This window comes from Heliangelus exortis, chromosome 22, assembly GCF_036169615.1.
Source record: "Heliangelus exortis chromosome 22, bHelExo1.hap1, whole genome shotgun sequence".
Taxonomy (NCBI): Eukaryota; Metazoa; Chordata; class Aves; order Apodiformes; family Trochilidae; genus Heliangelus; species Heliangelus exortis.
In genome coordinates, this window is record NC_092443.1 from 8,260,315 (window position 1) to 8,283,828 (window position 23,514).

The following is a 23,514-nucleotide window of genomic DNA, read 5'->3' on the forward strand; positions in this document are numbered from 1 at the left end:
CATTCTGGTTTCCCTGTGTGCAATGAGCTGCAGCCCACCACAGCACCAGCTGCTATTTGCTCCAGCTGTTTTCCATCATGACAGTTCCCTTCTTGTGGAAGGAAAAGCTTCCAATTTAATCAGCCAACAACTGTCAAGCAAATCCCTCTTCTGTGGCATCACCCCATCCCAGGGGAATAACAAATCTTGTTTCCTTTAGCCCTGGAAAATGGAGAAATAAACTTCCAGGTGCAAAACCCGCTACTGAACCAGGATTTGCTGCCCAAATTGTAAGAGGGTGAGCAGCTCCCAAAATACCTTATTTTCTGAGGAAAAATTCCAGCAGTCTGCAGGCACGCTGAGCACCGAATTCATAAACCTTGGCTGCTCCTGACAATGACATTTCAGAACACCTTGTAATAAATCAAAAAACTTTATTTTTAAGATATATTATAAATTTACAACACACAATGTCAGTGTCTTCAGTGTAAGTGTGAGCAGGTTCAAAGACTCAGCATTCATTCTGGTCTCATCCGTGGGTACAACTTCTCTGCACATCACAGGTCCACAGCTGTTTCAGCCTGAACAGCTCTGCCTTTGCTACCACCCACCATACCTTCCAGAAATTGATTTTTCAGGTGACAATATCCTGGCTAAAAGGACAACAGATCAATAATATTTCTTGCTTTTTGCCTGGAGGGCTGCAGTGCAGGAGCAAAGCCTGCTGGTTTTCTCCCTCCCAGGGCACCCACAGGAGCGTGTCCAGAATGAACCCTGAATCCCAGAGGCTCAGTGATGTTCACCCAAGTTTGGCTTCAGAAAAGTAACATTACAGCTCAGAAATGGCCGTGCATGCCACACACCAGTGTCAGTGCCATGTAAAAACTATTGGATGCTGTACCTAATTAGTTTATACACAGGTGAAATGAAAAAAATGTCAAGTCAGTACCTTGCGATATAATTTCACTGGTGCTGCCTTGTGCTGAGTGCTGGATAGCAAATCACATCCTGGAATAGTTCATTAAGCTATGATAAAAATATGCAAATTAAAAAAAATCTCTACAGGCCTCTGTTACCTGCTGCAACAAAGACACTGTGGTTTGTGAGGGCTTAGGTTAAAACATGATCCAATTTTTTTTCCCCCTCTCCCCAGAGCATGATATAAAACTATACCCAAAATTCAGTAAGAATTTAATGCATTTACATTTATTGAAGTTCACATGCTGCAAACAGGATCTGCATTAAAGATCTTCAAATCTAGGGCAAAAAGGCCTTAAAAACAAAAACAAAAACAAAAAACCAACCCCCAACAACCAAAACACAACCCCCTTTTGTTACACTGAGATGTCAGGATGCAGGTGAGAACAACCACCATGATAGCAGAGTCACAGAAATGTCATTTACAGTGCTGGCTGTCCCCTGGGGATTATCCCCCTTGGCTGAGCTCACCCACTGTCCCACCTCCAGCAGCAGCCACAACAAACCCTTCAGCCAAAGAGGAGGCCCCATTCAGTGGGTTGCTTATGCCACAAAGCACAAGGACTATGATGGGATGGAAACACCCAGCTGCAAGCACTGCTATTCTGCTAGTTATTAAAAACGCTATTTAGTAAAAGTAGAAAAAAAATGGGGGATTTACTTTGGATGAAACACTTGCTATCCTGTGCACATGACTTCCAGAGAATTGCCACTGAAGTAGAGATCACTGGTCACCTCTGCAGCTCCTCCCCAGGCAATATTTGCTGACAGTGTTACTATACATTCGTTTGGTACAATGCTTAGATAAACAGCTTTCAAAATACATTAAAAGACCCTCAGCCCATGAATCACAATGCCTAAAAAAAAAAAAAAAAAAAAAGATAAAATCATAAATTGTAACAGTCCCAACTAAAAAGGATTTCAATAACCGTTTAAGTGTTTCTTAGATAGGAGATCAATCTCCAAAAGACAAGTTTGGTTCCAGAAGAGTGAGGAAAGCAATGGAGGTTGAGGTTCTGGGCCATGTGTGACAGAGGCTGTGAGCAGCCAGAAAGCAGCAGCTGGCTGGAGCTTGCACCAGCCCAGAAGAGCTCACTGAGGACTGCTTTAGGAACCATGCAAGTTAATTTTCCAGCTGCATGGAGAACAGAAGTGTCCTTGAAACGGTGCAAAGATCAGGGAACTGTGAAGTTCCTGGGTAACCTTGTGTGACCAATTCCATAGCGTGATGCAGTGATCTTGGAGTCTTCACTCAAATCACTGCTCACAAGGAGAGAGAGAACAGCAGATTCTTTGGAGGGGACCAGACACGAGAGGTTTATCAGGAGTGACACGAGCTCAGGCTCACAGGTCAAGCCAATCAAGGTCCAAGTTTGTAAAGTGGCATTTTTTTCCAAATACATCCCTTTAAAATGCATCTGCCTATGAAGAGTATAAATATGAAGCCCTGAGAACAAACTTCCCTATAGTACATTTCTATTAAAAATATCACTGTTTTGATGACAACATTATAAGTTACACATATTTAAATAAATAGCTAGCTAGCTTTCAAGAGTCATGTAATATCAAAAAGTAGAAGATTGTCTGTATCAGCTGATGGGGCAAAGAGTAAGAACTGTAGGAAACAGACACTGCATGAGGTACCTACCACCCCCTTTCCTTCCTCCAAAATCCCACAGGCTTCCAACCATCCCCATGGCCATGCTCTGACACAACTAAATATCACATCTCTGCCAGCTGTAACTTGAACACCAGAGGTGCAAGCACAGGACCTGAGCCTGTAAATCCTTACTGCTTGAGTTCTTTCTCAAAAAAGAATTTTTTTTTTTCCTTTTAAACAAGACTTCCATTCCCATGGGCTTAAGGACCTCTCCCTGGCCTACAGACCAAATCCACCAGTTCCCTGCAGCCATAGAACAGGAGATTTTATCACCAGGTAAAGCTCTCAGCACACACACCCCTTGTGCCTGGAGACCTGGAGGCTGACTCAAAAGCAGTCACCTTTCAGATTTTTGCAGGTTTTGAAAAAAAACTGGGACAACTGAGGCCTTTGCAGGCACAGGGGACTTAACCCCCTCCACTTCCTGTGCTGAAGAAGCAGCAGCACCCAGGCCTGGTGAGGACACAAAGTCTGCTACTAATTCATACCCTAAGAGCACCACTGATGTCTTGATAACTCCTCAAGTGTTCCTTTAACCTCAAGGGTATTTTTTTTTTGTTTATTTTAAATTAACTCCTATGCCTTGCTGTGAGCATCACATCTCCTAAGTTCTGGCCTCTTTCAGCTATTTGCCACTGGAAACTAAAGTTCTTAAAAGAGAATCAGGGCTACACTAAAGCCATACCAAGCAAGGAAACTGTTTGGCAGATCAAGAACACCCAGCACTTAACACTTCAGCTTCAGCAGCTACTCCCACACCCGGGCAGCACAGATGGGCTGCTCGCTCTTGCCATCCTCCTCACCCAGGTTCTGCCCACCAGCCAGAGACCAAACCTTGACCTGACTCTAAAAGCTGACAGATGGACCTTGCCTGATCTGTCTGAAAGCTCTACAGCCACTTGACAGCCTGAGTTGTGTATTACTGAAATCAGAAGCAGCATTTCAGCAACCCTTCACACTCTTCACAGACCAAGACTGCTACTGAAGCATCTGTTCAGGAAGTCTGAACCTGTCCTTACTCATTCCAAAGCTAAAAAACCCCCCCAACAAACCAGGGTAGTTTTTCTTAGCTTTGTCTTCTGAAAATTCTCATTAAAAGCAAGATTTACTAGAATCCCAATTGGCAGAGGACACACACCTCTAATATTAAGAGTTTCAAGTCATGGTGTCTCCTGGTAGTACTACAGGCAAAAAGCTTCAAGGATTAAGAAAAAAATGGGAAAAAAAATAAAACCCTTTTGTAACACTACAGCATTCAGTCCCAGCTGCTGTGCTGGGCTCACTGGGCTCAGGGTCCTACCTTCACACTTACAATGCAAGGTTACAGTATAATATCACACTGTCAATCTGTTCTTAGCATGAGTCCAGAAAAATGATTTTACTGACCAATTGGAACAGAAAAAAAAAACAACCCCTCATCTCTAGAAAGCTTGGGATTTCTAAATGCAGAAGTAAATATTTTAGCAGTCATGAACTGTAAAGCTTAATATGAAATCACAAGTAACAAAGCCAAATAATAATCCTGGGATAGTAAGTCTAGATAAAATCTCATGCTGCTTTGATTTCCCCACCCTTCATATTAATTATGTGAAATTGGCAACTTCAGCACCTTGACTGCATAACAGCACAGACCTGATGCCAAGTTCAGGCCAAAACTTGTTGTGGGGTTTCAGGTTGTATCTTGTTGCATTTTTGTTTAAAAAAAAAAAAAAAAAAAAAAATCAACAAAAAACAACCAAAACCCCATCCCACACTTAAGAAAGTGACTTGCAGAGCTCTTCAGGATCTCTCTGTTACAGGACACCTCGATCTGCATCTGGTTACTCCACATTTTGGAGAGGCAGGTCTTGCCTAGCCTGCCTTTCCAAAACCAGGCTGTGAAACACAAGGGATGGCAGGGATTATGACAGATGTCAATCATGCTGCACTAAGCTGAAAACAAAATGCATTTTTATTCAGTTTCTTAAAAAAGTAACACCCACAGAGCCTGATTGTCACAAAAACTAGATGGATATTCACCAGTGAGCTCTGCTCTTAACAGCCCCTAACTCCTGTCTGAAACCTCAAGTCAGTCATTGAACAAAAACAGGAAAGCCACAGCCTGGCATTCTTCCTATTCAAAGTAAAATAAGTCTCAAAAAAGTCACTTCTATCTCAAAGAAAGCAGTGGTTTCAAGTGTGGTTTAAAACCCATTAACCAAGACAAAACCCAAGTGGTTCTGCTTCACAAATCACCAGTGAAAAAAATCCATGCAGATGAGGTGCTTTTTTGTAAACAGTTTGAAATAAAGTCAAAACCCACAAGTCTGCCCAAAACTGTGAAGATAAACATGTGAATATATCCCTCCTTCTGCTAGGATAAGGTGGAGTATGAACCTATGAACTGCAGCCTAAGAATCCAAGTCTGGGTGTAGCAAGTCCTGTTGTGAAAGAGATTCTGCACCTTTAGTGGAGCTGACAGAACATCTCCTACAGAACCACTGTGGGACTGCAACAACACTAATGCAGAAAATAAATAGGAAAAAGTAATGCTATTTATTAAAAGAATTCCATCTCTGAATTGTTCTGCCTAAATTATAATGGAAAATTAACAAGTTTGGATAGAAATGTGCTTGCTCTCCCCCAATTTTTGGACTTTAAAAACCACATTTCCTAAGAATCAATTTAAAAAAAACATTTTAGGATTTGATGTAGCCATAAATTAATACTGTATGGAGATGATGAGTTTCCTATGCTAGTGGTCAGTGACCTTTGTAAACACTAGCCAGATGCTAGCAAAACTGGCTAGAACACCACTGTCACAGGCCTTTGTAACAAGCATTATCATATTTTCCTCCCAACAATCAGATTCTTGTTTTCACAAAACCTTTTCCTATTTTTGGATATACTTTATTTTAAGCCTAATACCTGAAAACATAAACAAGTCTTCAAACCTCTTCCACTACCACTAAAATCCACAAGGCAATTCACTTCAGTTGGCTGTAACTACAGAAGCTCTGACGCGAGAGACCCCCTCTGACAGGATCTCCTCCCTTCTCCCCCTTCCATCCACCCTCCCCCCTTCCCCAGACAATCCAGGCACCCTCCCGTTGAGGAGGAGGGGACATGAGGGACAGGAGGAGGTGGCACAGTGGGCTGGCATCCCCCCTCTACGTGCGATTCAGGGTCTGGAAGATTCGGGAGATCTGGAGCATGACAGGCCCCGTTTCCGGATCGTTCATCCACTGAGTGCTGTTCAAGGGGTTTTCAAGCATATCCTCAAAGGCTGCCAAGAGATGGGAATTGCAACACTCTGTTAGTCTCCCAGTCAGCAAAGGTTTCCCGTGTTTGGGATGTTTCAACACCAGGACAGTTAGAAATAGCTGCAATGCCAAGGCAGCCCTCAGCCCAAGCTGCCCGTGACACAGCTCCTGCGCTCAGCGTTCAGCCTGGAGGAGGCTCCAGGGAGACCTCAGAGCACCCTCCAGTGCCTGATGGCTGGGAAGAGCCTTTTATAAGGGCATGGAGAGATAGGACACGGGGGAATGGCTTTGACCTGGAAGAGGGGAGATTTACTTCAGGTATTCGGAAGAAATTCTTCCCTGGGAGGGTGCTGAGCCCCTGGCTCAGGGTGCCCAGGGAAGCTGCAGCTGCCTCAGCCCTCAAGTGTTGGGAGCCAGGTTGGATGAGGCTTGGAGCAGCCTGGGCTGGTGGGATGTCTCCTTGCCCATGGCAGAGTGTTGGCACTGGATGAGCTATAAGGACCCTTCCAACCCAAAACCAGTCTGGGATTCTACGATTTGCAGGTGCCACCTCCACAGACAGGGATGCAACAAGCTGTTCTGCTTCCCCCACTCCTTGGCATTAAATTTGCTGCAGACAAAGGCTGATTAAATACTGTCTTTAAAAAAAGCTTAGGTGGGTTTCTTTGTTTTTGGGTTTTGTTTTGTTTTTTTGCTTTGTTTGGGGGTTTTTTTTGGTTTTATGGGGTTTTTTGTGGCTTTTTTTTTTTCCCCCCTCCTTCTAACGTGCTTATTTGCAGTTTTCTCCTTATGCTGAAGGAACCAGGCAGCTCCTGCAACAGCTCAGCTGAAAATCTGGCAGAAGAATGGCCCAGGCAATGATTTATAAACCTCCTGACAGACATGGAGCTGAACTACTGGACATTTGGAGCAGGACAAAAAGAGCAGTTATACATCTGACCTATCCAGAAGTCATCCAAATGTCAGTGTTGTAAGGGTCTGGCAGACCACCAACAAGGGCAGTGCCTTAATTTTCCCAGGAGAGTCAGGGTGCAAAGCTCCAGCTGACATCTGGGGGAGCTGCAAGTAGCCAGCACCTCACAGGCTGAGCAGCACCATCAGTACCTTGCTCAAGGTCATGCAGCATGGCTGGAGAAAAGCCCAGAATAAAGCACAGATCTCACTTTCCCCCACTTCTTTCTACCACTACCTACATTCTTTTACAAAGACTCAAAAGCTTAAAACTTTTTGATTTATCTGCATCCTGTAAGTATCTAATTAAATGCAAACATTCGTTACTAAAATCTGTGACATAAGCAATTTGCAGATAAATCATTAGGAATATATTATCTGATGTTCACCCAAGCTTTATGAGCACATAGAATGCTATCTCATTTTCTACTTATAGTCTGAGCTGCACTGTGGAACTCTTGTTGCAAATGAAGAGACCATTTGTTCAGAAATCAGAGTGGGAATGTTCTGCTTTTGAATTATTTAAAGGTTTACAAACTCTAATTGCATTTAGAGTAGTATTTTTTAAAGTTTTTTTTGGTTTTTTTTGAAGGAGCTGCATGCATACCCTCTATTTAAAATCAGGTCTTCAGATAAATTTTGAAGACAGACTAAATGCTAAACTTTGTATATACAATGTCATTCTTCACTGTTAGAGACCAATTCATCACATTTCTGTTTCACTGTCAGGCTCATCAGTTGGGTACTTGCTGTGCTCACAGCTTTTCTCACCATGAACACAGAGATTTACCACAGAGCTGAAACCCAAGGAGAAGGAAGTGTATTTTCACACACATTATCTCAGCTTTGATAGGGCAAGGCTCAGAATTATTTGGCTACTCTTCCATAGTATTTGGTTATCTTCCATCTCAATGCTCAGCACACAGGAAGCTCCACTGCAGGAGACAGCCTTGTTTTTTCTGTGAAATAATCACAGTTCTAGACAGATTCCTGATTTTACCCCTCATGGCTAAAGGGAGCACACAAAAGGTCTCCTAAATCCACAAAAGCACTGCAGCCAGCAGCTACTAAAGTTCTGACTTCAGCAAGTGCAATCCAGCAGCCTGGGGAATTAGTATCATTTCTGGGACAGCCCCAAGTTCTGTTCTGGGTTTAGCAGAGTTTCAGGATGAAGTAAACAATTCAGCTGCTGAAAGGGAGAAAAAGGGTCCTGAGCTGCACCTACCCCACAAAGCATGCTGCACCTACCCCACAAAGCATGCTGTCCTCATCCAGTTTCCACCCCTATTTCCCAGCAACTACAGAGACCATGTGTACACACATCAGGAACCCAAGCAGGACTTACCTAGTAGAGTTTTAGGGTTGGTTAGCCCCAACTGTACCACTGGGTTTTCTAAGATGGCTTGGAAGAGAGGGCTATTGGTGTCAATGCCCTTATCTAAGTCCTCTGGAGAAGGCTTTCTGTCTCCCAGCAGCCATTCACACTGAAAGAAATCAGCAGGCACAACAGATTTAATGATTGGTTCCATTACAACAAAAAAGTCTCCAAAGCTTTGACAATGTGGCATGTTAAAAATACTTCCTTTCAAAGTTAAAGACTGAGCTATGTATTTTTCTCCACACCAGGGGCCTCTTCACTGTTTTTTTGCTCTAACACCTTTATTTCAATGGGAACATCAGCAGTACCTGGTATGGTGATAAAATTATACCAATTCTGGATGGATCAAAGCTCAGGGAAGATTAGTGTCAGCCTACAGATGCACTGCTCAAGTTCAAAGGAACTCATTTATTCCTGTCCTTTAATTAGTTATTAATTATTTGGAATACCTTCTCCTTTCTCAAAGGAGTATCATCTCTTTTGCAGACTCTGGTGAGGAGGTTCTCAAAAGCTTTTTGAAAATCCACATATCCCAACCAGACCAGCCACAATCTCATGCACACTGAGCTTCTCTACGAAGTTTAAAACCTTTGCATTCTGGCTGTGCCTCCAATTTAAAAGAGGCACAGGATATACAGTGCTCATTTCACCTCTGGTAACAGTTGGGCTTGATGACAGATCAAAATATCAATGACAAAAAATGAGCTGAGCAAAGTGTTCTAGCAGTAAGGAAATGACATTGTACTCACAGCTGCATTTTGCTGGTTATTATTTACTCTGAGTGCATCTACCACTTCTTTTTCATCAAACCCCATCTCCATCAGGGCAATGACAGCCTGGAACAGATTTGTACAGCTTAATAAATGTAACAGTTAAAACAGACAAGAACAATCACATTCTTTCACCTTCTGTGCAGGAACATTCCACGTGGTCACTGACTGCCCATTGCTGCCACTTGTAGAGCACTAAGTAATCTTATTTACAATGTTTTCAAACACTGCTAACTTTTCAAATACTTCCACAAGTGCCTTTATTATGGAAAAAGAATAAATCTTAAGCAGGAAGGTAGTTCCTATCCACAGCCCTGAAAGCTGAATGCAAAACAACTCAAGTCTACCTGGGGTAGGAGGCAGAGGAGTGGGACAGAAACTCATTTCAGAACTTCCCTCATGTCACAAAGCTTCTGTTCACATCTCACTGACATCATGCTCCACATGCATTTGCAGTTCTATTCACTGAACTGAATTTTACTCCCTGGTTTATTACACTGCTAGCAAGTGTTATGTATCTAGACAAGCCTACCTAGATATTGTTAGAAGAATGTTTCATCACATAAGATTTATACCTAGGTCAAACACCTTTGGGGCTTTTGACAGAAAACACAAGAAACAGTCACTTGTAGAAGCAAAATGCTGGATTCTAGAGCACCTCCTGGTGAGTTCACAGTGTGATCACAACACCTATTTTCACTTCAGCTAATACTGTGGTCTGAAAAAAGGATCACTTGTGCATTTGCTGCAAGACTTAAATCTGCTGGTGATCCTTTCCCTTGTCCCTACATACATTAATGCTCTTTCCTAAAGCAAAAGGACCTACTCCTGCTCTGCAACCCTTCCTTCCCAGGCTGCAGATATAAAAGGCAATGCCAGGAGTCTGGCAGCCCACTTCAGTCCCACAGGTGCAGAAGTAACAGTGTCAGTAATTTAGATACTGTTATTTGAGAGAGCAGTGCATTAATTAGGAAATCTCTCTTTCAGCAACCTAAATTTAAACAGTCCCCAACAGACTTCCAATAAAATAATGCCAAGCCAGCATACTATACATCTACCCAGACATCCCATTTCATTTATCAACTAAACATTTATTTGGATTCCATGGTGCTCCCAGAGTCACTTCCAATCCTCACAAACAGTGAAATAAAGAGCACGTACTCGTGGGTCTGGGCGAAACTCTCTTTTCCTCCGGATCTTCTTGAATATTTCTGTCAGCTCATCCTTGGCCTCTTCCTCACCCACTTCTGAGCTAGGACCTGCTGTGGCTTCAGCAGAGGATGCTCCAACTTCAGCTGTGGCTTCTGATGGAGTCTGACCTGGCAGGGGAGCATCCACTGTAGGGTCATCTGCGTGTTCTATCAACCACTCCATGGCCTGTGTCACTGACATACTGGAAAGCAAACCAGAACACAGGGGTGAGGCACACTCCAGATGTACACTCCTGCTCCACAGACATCTGCCTGTGCATTTATTCCTCTGGTATTCTGGCCTGCAGGTTAATGAGTATCTGAAAAGTCACATATAAAGTTTTGCAACAAATCTCAGCACCTTGATTCTCTGTGCATTCAGGGCACCCCAATCTTCTCTGAAGCCAGAAAGTCAGAGGAACAGAGGAATGAAGTCCAACTTGGGACAGCTGCAACCCAGGTTTCAAAAGGCATTTGTCAGGGAGTCACCTTATTGTCCACATCACCTGCTTCATCCCACAACAGACAAACACTGACTAATTGCAACTGTTGACAAGGAATGCCATTAAGAACACAGTGTTTTTCTACAGCTGAAAGACCAACGTGGACAGGCTTGGTTTGCTTTTTTAGCTGTAAATGTGAATTCTAAAGCAGAAAACAACATGATATTAATACTTGGAACCAGTGCCAGCCTGGCAGCCTTATGAACCCCAGACCAGCTCCTCTTTCCAGAAGAAATCCAGCTCTGCTTCCCCTTCCCCGTGCTGCCTGCACACCTCCTGAGGCAGCACTCTTCTTGGAGTCAATGCTTTTTTTTTCCAACCCAGATTTAGGTGACCCACATAAGGAGACTTCAGAAAAGAAAAAAATGTAAATTTTTTTTGTTTTAACCATATCAGGTGTTTTACAGGCAGGGTGGTGAGTACACTTACTGGTTCAGTCGAAGGGCTTTGACAGCTCTGCTCTCTGGGAAGCCCATTTCTGTAAGCTGCCTCAGAGCTATTTCATCCACTCTGTCTTCCTCATCCTCATCCAGCATGGCTACACAAACAAAACAATGTTCAGATGGACTCTGAACTAAAATAAACCCCTTTCTCAATGGAATGGCATGTGTTAAGTTCAAACCCCATTCTTTTCTTCCATCCCTGCTTTTGTTTCTGCCCTGAATTTGCCATCTCATCATTTACTTTGCTGCCCTCAGCTCGATCAGGCTCAGTTAGACTCTTCCTAGACAAAGCCCCTGTCCAGATGTGTTAAAGACCTCAGTTGTAAGACAGTTAACTCTCACAGTACCATGGTATTTCCCTATAAGCACATAGGAGATTGCAGATAACTAAAAAAATAGATCTTCAGTGAAAGGAAGCTGCACCTGGTCCTACCAGATCTCATCTCACAAACTGAATCAACAGCTGCACTTTCTCCTCATTTTACTATCTTCTTGTGCATTTTCAACTATTCTTTACCATACCTAAAGAGCAACTCTTGTGAACTTTTCCAGTCCCAAACCACTACCCATGTTCCTGTATTTTTTTAATGGAACTTCACAAGTTTTATATAACCTATACCTACAAAGCCTGCCAGAGCTTTGCTATTACATCAAGGTCTGGACTTTTTTCTGCAAGTCTGCTCTCTTCTGTCATGGAAGCAAACAAGTTCCCAAGAGCAAACTAGTAACTATGAAGATATGTTCATACCATTTGCCTTCTTAAATAGTTCAACTGCATCTGGGTTCAGTGCTAGCAATTTCTGTGCAACTTCTATGAGAGACACTAAGATCTTCCGGAGCTCTGTCTGGAACTGCAAGAAAGAAGACTGTCAAAACATTTAGACAGGAAGTTACCAGACATGATTAAATCTTAATACATCTATTGTTAGTATCTCAGCAGCAGTCTGGCCCCCTGTACAGCAGGTTGCTTTATGAAGGCTTTATTTTCAGTGTTTAATCTCTCAAGAAGCATTGGGCCTTTCCTGTGAAGTGCTACATGTAAAGCAAAAGCTCCTGGACAGAAAGGTCCTTTTCTTTCTAACACAGCTTGCTGCCCAGTGCCACCACAAGACATGCAGTGTTCCAGAAAACTTTGTCTTCCCCCTTGCACAAGCAGTGTGAGAACACAGTCACAGTAGCTCTGCACCAGTGCTACTTGGTTCTGTGAAACAACGAGCTTCCTCGTCTACCAGTTACCTCCTGGTAATCCACATTTCCACAACACAGATCCAAGCTATTTTCTGAGCTGAAGCATCACAGATTCCTTACAGTTGGACACTTGTTTTTAAGTATGCCATGCTCAGAAGGTCATGCTGACCATTAAACAACTTAGATGCCAACTGTCCCCTGCAGGTTGCCAGGGCAGTCTGACAGCATGCAATGAAACAGATTTGTTGCTTCATGCCCCTACTAGAACAGAAAAGCAAAAGCAGTCCCCACACTGCTGAACATCACAGGCCCAAACAGCATTCAAGTACTGAAGTAAAAATTTATGCCTTGTTTCTCTTTTCAAAACCAGGGAAGAAAACAAGCCAACCCACAGCAAACACATGAACTATTTAAGAATATTACAGAATAACTGTTGAAGGTTTCACAGTTGCATGACTGCATTTACTGAGGCTTTCCCATAGTCAAATAAATAAATAAATAAATAAATAAAATTTTAAATAAAACATTTAAAATCATAACTGAGAACAGAATGTTTTCTGATCAGTAAACAGCACGACCTGCATCTGAATCTTAAGCTATCTACTTTAATACCCATGATGTAAATCTGAATTTCTCCTACAGAGAAAAGAAAAACCCATTCACATGCCAGAGGAAAGTTTATACAAGATTAAAGCCTATCTGGATGTTGGTGTGCAAGTCAAAAAAAATTCAAGTCTGACACTTACATCCCTCATGCTGTGATGGGCCACGGTGCGATCGACGCTGCGGGAGGGCAGGTTGGCAGTGGCTTTGAGGATTGCATCCTTATCAGGAGTTTTCTGCTCTTGCTTCCTCTGGAAGACAGGAAACATGATCAGGTTTCATAACCCATTACTCAGAGAACAGAGAACACAGCACAGCAGAGAGCAGCTGCGTATTCTTCAAGGCATCAAGCAGAGCTCTGTAACTTGCAACGAAGAAAAAGAGCAGCCCAGCAACACCAAGGATGAAGAGCACCAGTACCATTTTGTCATTATAGAGCACAACTGGACCTGTTGGGTACAGCAAAACTGGACCTGCCCCACTTTCAGTCCTTATGCCTATTTCTGTTCTCTAAACACACAGGGAAATTCCTGCATCAAGAGGGAAAGGGATTTATTGAGCACAGAGGCCATATTCTCAGGACAATACTCTGCTCCACGTGGTGGGCTCACAGCAACTCTCTGTGAGTCTCTGTCCCTCTTCAAACCCAAGGGTGGTTGAGGATGTTTCAAAACTGTGCCCAGACTGACACTTAACTGCTCAGCAGGGCAAGGGCTTCACTGCTTGCAAGTATCATGCAGAGATAAATGGTGCCTGGGATTTTCAGTACATGGTTATAGTCCAGGAGAAAACATAGCAGGGTACAGACTATAAATATTTCCCAGTCTTATAACTTATGCTCTTACAGTGACATTCTGCACAGCAAGACCATACTGAAGAGAGAGACAAACACCAGGACCTACAGGAAGGGACAGAGACCTACAGGAAGCAAGAAGAAACAAAGCTGTGCAAGGACAAAGTAGAGACACTTGGAAGTAACCAATGTCAAGGACAAGCCTCACTCAGTTTATGTGGTAAAAAAAACTGTGTAAAGGCATCATCCTGGGCACCACTGACCTCAGTAATTACATTCCAACAACATCAAATTACAAAAAATTGAAGGGGGCCAACACTTCAGCTCTAGAGACCTGGTTAGAGAGTGAGAAGCCACACACAGATAAAGACAGAAGACAGCCTGACACAAATCAACATCTTTAGATTGGGTTTTCAAACACAGGCAAAGCTCATCAATAAAGCAGTTAACGAAAACAGCCAAGGCAAGAAGTCTTTCAAACTCACTTTCTCCTCTGCTGACACATCTGCCATTTTGGGGAGTGGAGGTGGTGCACGCTTCTTTACCAAAAGCAAGACATCTAGGAAGAGAATGGTACTGAAATATACTAGAAAGTAATGTGAAACCAGTTCTTGTCAGAAACTTCACAAATTCACATTTTCCTGGACAGGAATTTTCTTTTAATTCCACTGTAGCATCAGATCCTTTCCACTGTTTAAAACCCACGTGGCTTTACGTGTTCACCCTGTGTTTTAAGTGAATTCAAACCATGGTCCAATTATTAGTTCTGCTTTGACTTTTAGTGGTTTCTTCTCCTCAGACACCACCATTAAAGAAAGATTATTCAGGCTCCAGGTGTCTTGTAGGATTACATTAACAGCACAGCACTCAGCCCATCATAACAAGAACACACCAGCACTTTCTGGGCTTTCCCTGGGTCTAAGCTGGATGGGGCTTTCTGTCATCTGCAGAAACCTTCAACAAGAACTTCCAGCATCAGGCTGAAGCTCAACTTTGTGTGTGAGTGGCAGGAGAAGAATTCATGGTCTACAGAAGAGATACATCACTGGGAGCCCACCTATTTTGAGGGCAAACAGGCCTTTAGCCTCAGATATCCCATCTCACCTGGTATGAGCTGGCCTCAGGCTCTTAAGATTAAAAGGCAGCCTCTGTCTAGAGATGAGGTGATGCCTTACAAGTCTCTGGCACCTCAGTTACCACCAGAGGAATTCCAAGGGTGGGAAGAGGTGAACACACTGCTCAGAGCCCTGTGCAGCACCTGCAACACCTCAGCCAGCTATGGTCTGACATGCAGCTTTTAGCCCCCTGCACTAAGCAAGTAAAAAGCAAACACAAGCTGCTTTGCTGCTTTCCCTGGGCTGGCTCAGCACATAACAGCCAGGAGCAACAGCTGGTGAAGGCTGTTAACCCTCAGTTGTCCAGCTGATCAGAATGCAAAAGGATCCACAGGCTGGCTCCTGGCCATGATCTGCTCTCCCTGACAAGCAGAGCACAGGAGAAGAAGAGCCTGAGTGATACAGAGTGGTGGATTCTGACCTAAGTTTGCAGAGGGCAGAATGAAACCTAAACTGCAGACACTCAGATCAGCAAACATCCTCCTGCTTGACCTGGAGACCTCAAGAACCTGCAGCACTGGGCTGGCTGTCTAAAGAGTCTTCAGCCATGATAACTACTTTGGAATAATTTTGAAGAATAAATGCTGCCCTGGAGGTCTGAAAATAAAAATTCCTTTGAAAGGAGATAAAAATCTGTTTAACCTTTCAGCTGAATGAATACTCCTAATTCCTTTTCAGTTCTTAAGAGTGAAGAAAAGCAAACTGCTCAAGGTGCTTCCTAGGGGAGCAAAGGGGGGGGGGAAGGATTTTTTCCTCTTCCTTTTTTTCTCACATTCCTATGTCAATGTAGTGAGTAGATATTAAAAAGGTTACTGTTTGGAACTTGCCAAATAGTTAAATACAATCTCATGTTGCCATTCTGATGGGTTTAAAAAAGCCCCACAGTCTTACCTCTATCCTGAATGTTTTCCTCCAACACTGTTTTAGTGTCTGTCAGCACCTTCTCAGAAGTAGCATGTATCAACTTATGATGTGTCAGAGTTTTTGGATCCTCCAAACTCCCAGGTACACACTGCAGGAAAGAATAAATACTGAAGATCAGAAGACAGAAATAAGCCTGCTGCAAGAGTGACTGTGGAGAATTTCAGACAAACTGTGCCATTTTTTACCAGCTTCTTAACAGCTTAAATAACTGAGCAATAATATGCTGGAGGGCAGTGCACAGAGTCTGCTTTATCACAGAAACTGAGGCCTGATTTGTGCTGTACCAACACTGTGGTAGTTTTCCACCTGCATATCCAAGCTCCTGGCTGGGAAGAATAATCAACAAAAGGAAGGGTTCTAGTCTTCCTTGAGGGTGTTAAATGAATACCTACATCAGGAAGCTGGACTTGATAATCCTTACAGGTTCCTTCCAACTTTGGAGATTCTATGATTAAAGTTCTATGATTAAAGTTCCAACTGATTATCATGTGCTACAAAAACCTCCTTTATACAGTTCCAAAGTCCTAACATTACAGCCTAATTGCCCCAGATGAAACTTTTTAAGGGCACCAGGCTGTGTGAGTGGCTTTATCCTTTTGTGGCCCAGTACCCCTCTATCATGCTTCATCCTGAGTGCTTGGTCCTACAGTCAGACCTACAGCAATCTGGAGCAGAGCAGGGATGGTTTGGGACTCACTGCCATGGCAATCCTGCAGCAGATCACCAAGGTCACTCACTCCTAGTGACAAGTCTGGGGGTGGCAATTAGGATCATGAAGTAAGAATGCAACCCTACAAAGAGGATCCAGCTTTTTGACAGAAGGGGAAAGCTATAATAATGATGCAGTAGGTTCCTCATCTGGAACTAGTGTCAAAATAGAGGAGAGACTCTCTGCTTCATTTAATAATTATTATTTACACACAGACTAAACAAGAAACTGCCAGCAGTGGTTTTGGTACACTTGACCTTGAACTGGGAAGGAAACAGAAGTTTCTGCACCTTGCTTCAAGCTGACATCAACAGACTTGGCTGCTGGAGCCCCAGCCTGGCTCCTGGCTGGAAGTGCTGATCTAAAGTTACAGTCACAACTTTTCTTCCCAACTATAATCAGTACACAAGACATTTTTTTTTCCCCACATATGAATGTTGTGGTCAGTTCTTTATTACAACTCTAAACTGTCTGTCAATTATTTCACTAGGAAATAAAGAGCATGCACACACACACACAGGCCTTGAACTAACTCATCTTCACACCAGAGTGGTTCCCAGATCCAGAGAGAGGAGTTTCAAGAACATTGCATCAGTGAATCTAGAGACTTCTAATGTGTTTGAGTGGAAAAAAAAGAAAGCACAGTGGTTGCAATTCCAGAAATGCAAAATTAAAAATAACAACTTACCAAAACCACAAAATTGATGCTACTGTTCTCATCACCAACCAGGACACTTAAAACTGACCTCACCTGCTCTGCCCACAGCAAACAACTTTTAATGACACTTCTTTCAATATATGTTTCTACCAAGCCACTCTGACCACGTCTGCAGAAGAGTGCATCCACCCTTGACACATCAGAGCCATTTCCAGAAACCCCACTGACATCACTGCCACCCTTTGATGTAGCATCTCACCCTGCTCATCATCACATGAGGCAGCAGCCTCCCTGGAAGGAATCCCTTCTGTCCATCATCACCTTTTCTGCTGTGGCTGCAGCTAAGTTCAGCTGCCTGCTCTTTTTGCATTCACACCACTTTTGTTTCCAACCTGGATCTTCAGTCCCTCACCTGAACTCCTGGATGGTTCTGATGCCTCAATAAGATTGAGAAGGAAACTGAGAATGTTTGAGTCCTGCTTCATGTACCAGCAGCTTCTTACCAACCCTTCAGCACATTAACTGCTGAACAAAAGCCAAAGAATGCATTAAAGCCCAGAAGCAGCTGGGAGTACCTCCTGCAATCAATTGGATAAGTTACCCAAAAAGCTGAGTACATCAGTGGAACATCTCCTCTCTGAACAAGCTCCAAATAATACTGCTACTGATCCTTAGAGTCAGGCCCCAGAAAGGAAATACTTGAAAATGGGAGTTGGGAGGTGTATGTTTGGGGTGGGACAGGATGGGACACAACACAGACCTATAATCCATTTTTTCCTTAAGTTTATATAAAGGTGTTTGCATGGGCAGTGATCCTACTGACTAAATACAGTGCTTTGAAGTATAACTGAAAACATCTTCCTGCTCAGAGAGAGACCAGCACTGGAAATGCACAGGAAAGGGGGAGAAGAACTCCCTGTGCAGTGCAGAGGAAGCATCTGCCTCAAGTGAAAGCCCAAAAATCAGGGTGCACCCTGAAACCCAAGGAATTGGGGTGCACCTTGGTGCCCCAAGCATGGCTGGGGCTCTGGGGTTGTTGCTCCCTGGCAATCAGAGGTGCAGAACCAGGGACAATGGGGTCTCCTGCATCTTTCTGCTCAAAAGGTCTATAAGGAGGGGAGCTGCTGTTTCATGGCTTTCCTTCAGCCATAAATAGTTGCATTTTGTTTAACACTGGAGCTTCCAGCAGGCTGCTTTGCCTGGGCAGGTGAGAAACCTTTGTTCCCAGGTACCTGTGAACCTGAAACTACAAGCCTTGGTGATGCTCTGTTTGCAGAGCCTGGAATCCTGAGAAATCACAAGGCTTTGTTTGTTTTTAAAATAAAAAGCATTTTTTTGTTTGTTTTTATTAAGAGAAACGTTTGAAAATGGTGCTGACACTCCCTGCTGCTAAGCTTGGGTGGCTAAAACCCTCACAAAGTATCCAAAACATGCCCAGGGGCATTAAACCTACCTTATCTTTGTACTCTGAGAGCAAGCACCTTGCTTTTCTGCTCCACAGATACTCCTTATCATACCTTAAAACCCAGGTTGAGTTTCACTGAGGCAGCTTGAGAAAAAACAGAACAGAAGCAGCACAGACTCATTAAAATCTTGGCCCATATTACCTGGAAAACCAGAGGTAGAGCTTCTGTACAGCCCACATTTGGGCACCTTGGGTGTGTGACCACAGCCTAGACCAGAGCTCCAGAAATTCTGCCAAGCCTCAGCAAGAAGGAAACATCTCTTGGAAGGAGAATATCAGCACCAGGACTGTCCCCAGCACCCCAGGCCTGTGCAGTGCTGGCCTTGAGGGTGGGCACAGGAATTTGGGATCATACATATGAGGAGAGGCTGAGGGAGCTGGGGGTGTTGAGGCTGGAGAAGAGGAGGCCCAGGGGAGACCTCATCACTCTCTCCAACTCCCTGAAAGGAGGTTGGAGCCAGGGGGGGGTTGGGCTCTTTTCCCAGGCAACTCTCAGCAAGACAAGAGGGCACAAGAGGTCTCAAGTTGTGCCAGGGGAGGTTTAGGTTGGACATGAGAAAGAATTTCTTTCTGGAGAGGGTGCTCAGCCATTGGAATGGGCTGCCCAGGGAAGGGGTGGATTCTCCATCCCTGGAGATATTTCCAAAGAGCCTGGATGTGGCACTCAGTGCCATGGGCTGGGAACCACGGGGGGAGTGGAGCAAGGGTTGGACTTGCTGAGCTCTGAGGTCCCTTCCAACCCAGCCCATTCTATACGTGTTTAGGTTAAGCTGGAGTTCCTGAGAAGCTGCCCCTGATTCTGGTTGAGCAGCTGCCTCCAGAGGAAAGCAGGGGAGAGCTCAGGGATTGCTCCTGCTAAGGTGGTGGGGCCCTGGGAAGGGAGAAGTGCTGCATGAGAACACTGTGACTCTGAAACTTGAGGTCAAAAATACCTTGGAAGGGAAACAACTTATTATCAGCTATGTGTTCAGGCTGCACAGAGAGCATCACTGATGCAGCAGTTTAATAACATGTAATCACCACTGAATTGGTAGGGGTCAAGAGACAGAAGTAGTGGGAGTGAGTGGGGTTTTTTTTCCTTTATCTAGAAAAAAAACCCCACAATCAAAAGCTGAGGAAAGAAAAAAAAAAGAACCCAGTGAGTTCAGTTCAGAAATCAGTAAGAATTTGAATGTTATGGAGGGAAAAGCAGCCACCTCTCTACAGCCACCCCTCAAATATTCTCTTCCTCTGCTCACTGAAGGAATGAACTCAGACTCCAGGGAACATATTAATCAGGAGATGGCTCCATACATTATCTCAAGGTGCTATCAAGATTCATTGCAACACACCCACTACCAGGAAACACCATTTTTCCATTTCTATTTTCCCCCCCTCCAAAGCCATGTGTTATCCACAATGGTTATGCAAATCCACACTATTAGCACAAAACAGAGAAAACAAAAATCAAGCCTCATGCCAAGTTATCAACTGTCTTCTGCAGTGCAAGCATCCATTCAATTAAGCTTTCAGATAATTAAAGGCCTTTCAGCTCTGCACATATGCACATCATCATCACCCCACCCTGTTCTGGCAGCCTTTGCACCACTCTTCAGCTTAATCCCTCAGCTGTGCTGAAGGGAGACAAGAAGGGAGCACAAAACTTCTTCCAGGAAATGTAAAAGAAAAAAAAAAAGAAAAAGGTATTTGCAGGATTTTGAAGACAAAAACTACTACTAAATGTGATTTAGTAAACTCTGCTCCCAGAGATGAGAGGAGAGGCTTTTGCTTTTGCCACTCAAAAGAGCCACAGGTCCCTCAGCATGAAACTCAGCAGGTCAGGACTGCCTCAAGCTGCTGTGCTGGCTCCAGAAAGCAGACACAGGGCCAGCCCCTGGGTCACACAACCTCACACACTGCTGCTGTCAGTCACGGGCTTGCTTTGAAGTAAAACACCCTCCTGGCAGCTTTTCCTCCTAGTTCAGTCCAAGAGCTTTGAAACCCCTGATTTTAGCTCTTATCACCCAGAAACACACCAGTGGTAACTCAGCACACGAGTACAAAAAGCTGGGGTTTTCCCGATCAACCTCTACAGGCTGTGCCTGGGTGTTTTTATGTTTTTTCTCCTCCTTTTGGACAGGTCAAGACCTGAATGCTCCAAGCAGAGGCAGAGCTCTAGAAGAGCCCATTACCTCCCTTCAAACACAGCACAGGGCAAGGCTGCACTGAGGCTTTCTCAAAAAAGGGGAAGTTCCCCACCGCAGCTGCTGCTTTCCTTGTTTGTTCTTAAACAGAAGCAAGGAACAAAGCAGGCTGTAACTTCTGAGGGGAAAAGCAGCAGAACCCAGCTCACCCACCTCTCACAGCCCTTGGCTGCCAGTTCACAAAGGACAAAACCACAACCACAAAGCACCCACCGAGCTCTGTGAGGCTGCAAAGCAGCTCCCCAAAAATCCTCCTTTCCCCAGCACACAAAACTCTGGGAATGGGCATTTCCTTTCTACACGGAACATTTTTACATCAATTGTGGGATATGTTACTCCAGGAAAGAAAAACACACAAACATCTCTTTACCCGAGCTACCTTTTTTTTTTTTTTTTTTTTTTTTTTTTTTTTTTTTTTTTCCCCGTCTTTTTTTTTCCCCTCCTTTTTTAAAGAAAGCCTTTTACAAGATGCCAAAACCTCTTTTTTCCAGCAGCTCCCTCCCTGCCTTCCCCTCCCGCCACCATTCCCAGCCCAGCCAGACACACGCACCGGGATCCCGGCAGCCCCAGGAGAGCCACCGAGCCCCGGACCCCACACCCCCCCCGTTCCCCCGGTTCCCCCGGTCCTCACGTGCTTCAGGCACCGCTCCTTCAGCTTCTCCACCGTGGTGTCCTCGGGCACCTCCTCCAGCCACTCCGCTCCCTCCATGGTGCACACATGGAGCCTCAGCACCTTCCCCGCGAAGATCTTTTCCTCCTGCACGAACATCGCCCCGGGTCCCGCCGCCGTCCCCCCGGCCTCCGCTCTGTCCCGCCGATGCCTCAGCAGGCCCCGGGCACCGCCGTGCACCGGGCCCCGCGCTACCGCCCGCCCATGAAGGTGACCCCGGCAGCCCCGAGGGGAGCGGCGAGCCCGGCCGGGCCGTGCTGCCAGGAGGGAGTTCGGGGGGGTCCCGCTGCCGCCCGCCCGCTGCCCCGGCCCCGCCGCTCCGCTCAGCCCGGCCGTCCCTCCGCGGGGACCGGGGCGCTCCCGCCACCGCCGGAAGCGGAAGAGCGCTGTTCCGCTGGGGATGCTGGGAGATGTAGTTTCCCTTACCGGAAGTAGAGGCTGAGACAGTCCCGGGCGGCTCTGGGATCCCCTGAGCCGGGGTACGCAAGAGAGGTTTAATTAAGGGATCTGTTTAATTAACGTCTCGTATGAACAAAAAATAAAACGAATTTTTAAACACTGTTTTCCCAGTGCATGGCGGGAATGGCAGGCTCTCCCTCCGCCCCGAAGCACTGTGGGTACTGTAGTCCTCTCTTCCCGGTGCACGCTGGGAGATGTAGTCCCCGGCGCTCGGGTGCCTCCCGCCGGCCCAGCCCGGCTGCAGTGACCGGCCCGGGGTTCGGGCTGCACCGGGACACCCACCCGGGGGGATCGGGGGGAGCTTGCCCTGCGCCGGGGCTCCGGGCCGGCCGGCGGGACCGCGGCCTTCTCCCGGCCGCCGTTAGGGGGGGCCCGAGAGCCGCGTCCCAGCTGCCGGGCAGGGGACACCGGGGACGGCTCCCGGGGACAGGGGGGAAGGAGCCCTCGGGGTGGAGCCGGGGCCGCTGAGAGCCCAGCAGAGAATGAGTGCTGCACCCTGTCTGTGCAGACCTGTCCGTCTGTCCACCCCTGTCTGTCCCCTCCTATCCAGAGAATCCTAGAACTGGCTGGGTTGGAAGGGACCTCAGAGCTCATCAAGTCCAACCCTTGATCCACTCCCCCCGTGGTTCCCAGCCCATGGCACTGAGTGCCACATCCAGGCTCTTTTGAAATATCTCCAGGGATGGAGAATCCACCCCTTCCCTGGGCAGCCCATTCCAATGCCTGAGCACCCTCTCCAGAAAGAAATTCTTTCTAATGTCCAACCTAAACCTCCCCTGGCACAACTTGAGACCTCTTGTGCCCTCTTGTCTTGCTGAGAGTTGCCTGGGAAAAGAGCCCAACCCCCCCCTGGCTCCAACCTCCTTTCAGGGAGTTGGAGAGAGTGATGAGGTCTCCCCTGAGCCTCCTCTTCTCCAGCCTCAACACCCCCAGCTCCCTCAGCCCTTCCTCACAGGACTTGTGCTGGATCCCTTCCCAGCCTCCTTGCTCTTCTCTGGACCTGCTCCAGCACCTCAGTCTCCTTCCTGAGCTGAGGGGCCCAGAACTGGACACAGGACTCAAGCTGTGGCCTCCCCAGGGCTGAGCACAGGGGCAGAATCCCTTCCCTGGACCTGCTGGCCACGCTGTTCCTGAGCCAGCCCAGGATGCCATTGGCCTTCTTGGCCACCTGGGCACACTGCTGGCTCCTCTTCAGCTTCCTGGCAATCCAAATTTCAGCTTCCATGTGTCCCCTCCTGTCTGTCTGTCCAAGCCTGGCCTGGCCATGATTGCTGTTCCCTTCCCATCCTCTCCACACGACCATGGATACAGTGGGATACAGTGGGATACAGTGGGATACAGTGATCCATTTCCCAGGGGACGGGTGGGATTTAAGACCTATGGATGGTAAAACTCTTGTTGTAAACAACTCAATCTGCTCTGGGATTTTTTGCCCTGCCTGGATCCTTGCTGCCAGCCTGGCAGGCTGGGGAGTGGGGTTTGGGTTTAAATACGCTGTTAAAGGGAGTTGGAAGTGACAAAAGGACACTGCAGCTGTAGCTGCTGGGGGGTCTGTAGGTAGGAAATGGAGCTGTACTTGTGTAGAAAACGGGAGGAATGTTTCATCATTTCATCTCGGAGAGTGAGTGCTGTAATATTCCTGTTGCACACTCA

The 23,514-nt window shown here is 45.7% G+C and overlaps 1 protein-coding gene across 2 annotated transcripts; it reads right to left on the minus strand.

Moving 5' to 3' along the window:
* Positions 1 to 393: 393 nt before the first annotated feature.
* Positions 394 to 21,781, minus strand: UBAC1 (UBA domain containing 1). 2 transcript variants are annotated; one of them, XM_071766315.1, is made up of 10 exons: positions 21,364 to 21,781; positions 15,685 to 15,805; positions 14,164 to 14,237; positions 13,029 to 13,136; positions 11,843 to 11,945; positions 11,081 to 11,189; positions 10,120 to 10,351; positions 8,938 to 9,024; positions 8,156 to 8,294; positions 394 to 5,882 (listed from the first exon to the last, which is right to left on the minus strand). In XM_071766315.1, exons 1-10 carry the CDS (start codon positions 21,499 to 21,501, stop codon positions 5,767 to 5,769), a joined length of 1,227 nt encoding a protein of 408 aa, XP_071622416.1. In that variant the 5' UTR covers positions 21,502 to 21,781; the 3' UTR covers positions 394 to 5,766. The 2 variants fall into 2 exon arrangements, with proteins under 2 accessions (XP_071622416.1, XP_071622415.1); XM_071766314.1 differs by having other exon boundaries at positions 11,843 to 11,960.
* Between the last annotated feature and the right edge of the window lie 1,733 nt (positions 21,782 to 23,514).

What these genes read in the sequence shown, in the direction of transcription:
- UBAC1 (XM_071766314.1), bottom strand. Translation starts at nt 21,501, where the DNA reads ATGTTCGTGCAGGAGGAAAAGATCTTCGCGGGGAAGGTGCTGAGGCTC. An exon ending in AGTTTCGCCCAGACCCACGA is followed by an intron (nt 9,025 to 10,119) that starts GTACGTGCTCTT and finishes AATCTGTTCCAG; the next exon opens with GCTGTCATTGCCCTGATGGA. An exon ending in CAACCCTAAAACTCTACTAG is followed by an intron (nt 5,883 to 8,155) that starts GTAAGTCCTGCT and finishes ATCTCTTGGCAG; the next exon opens with CCTTTGAGGATATGCTTGAA.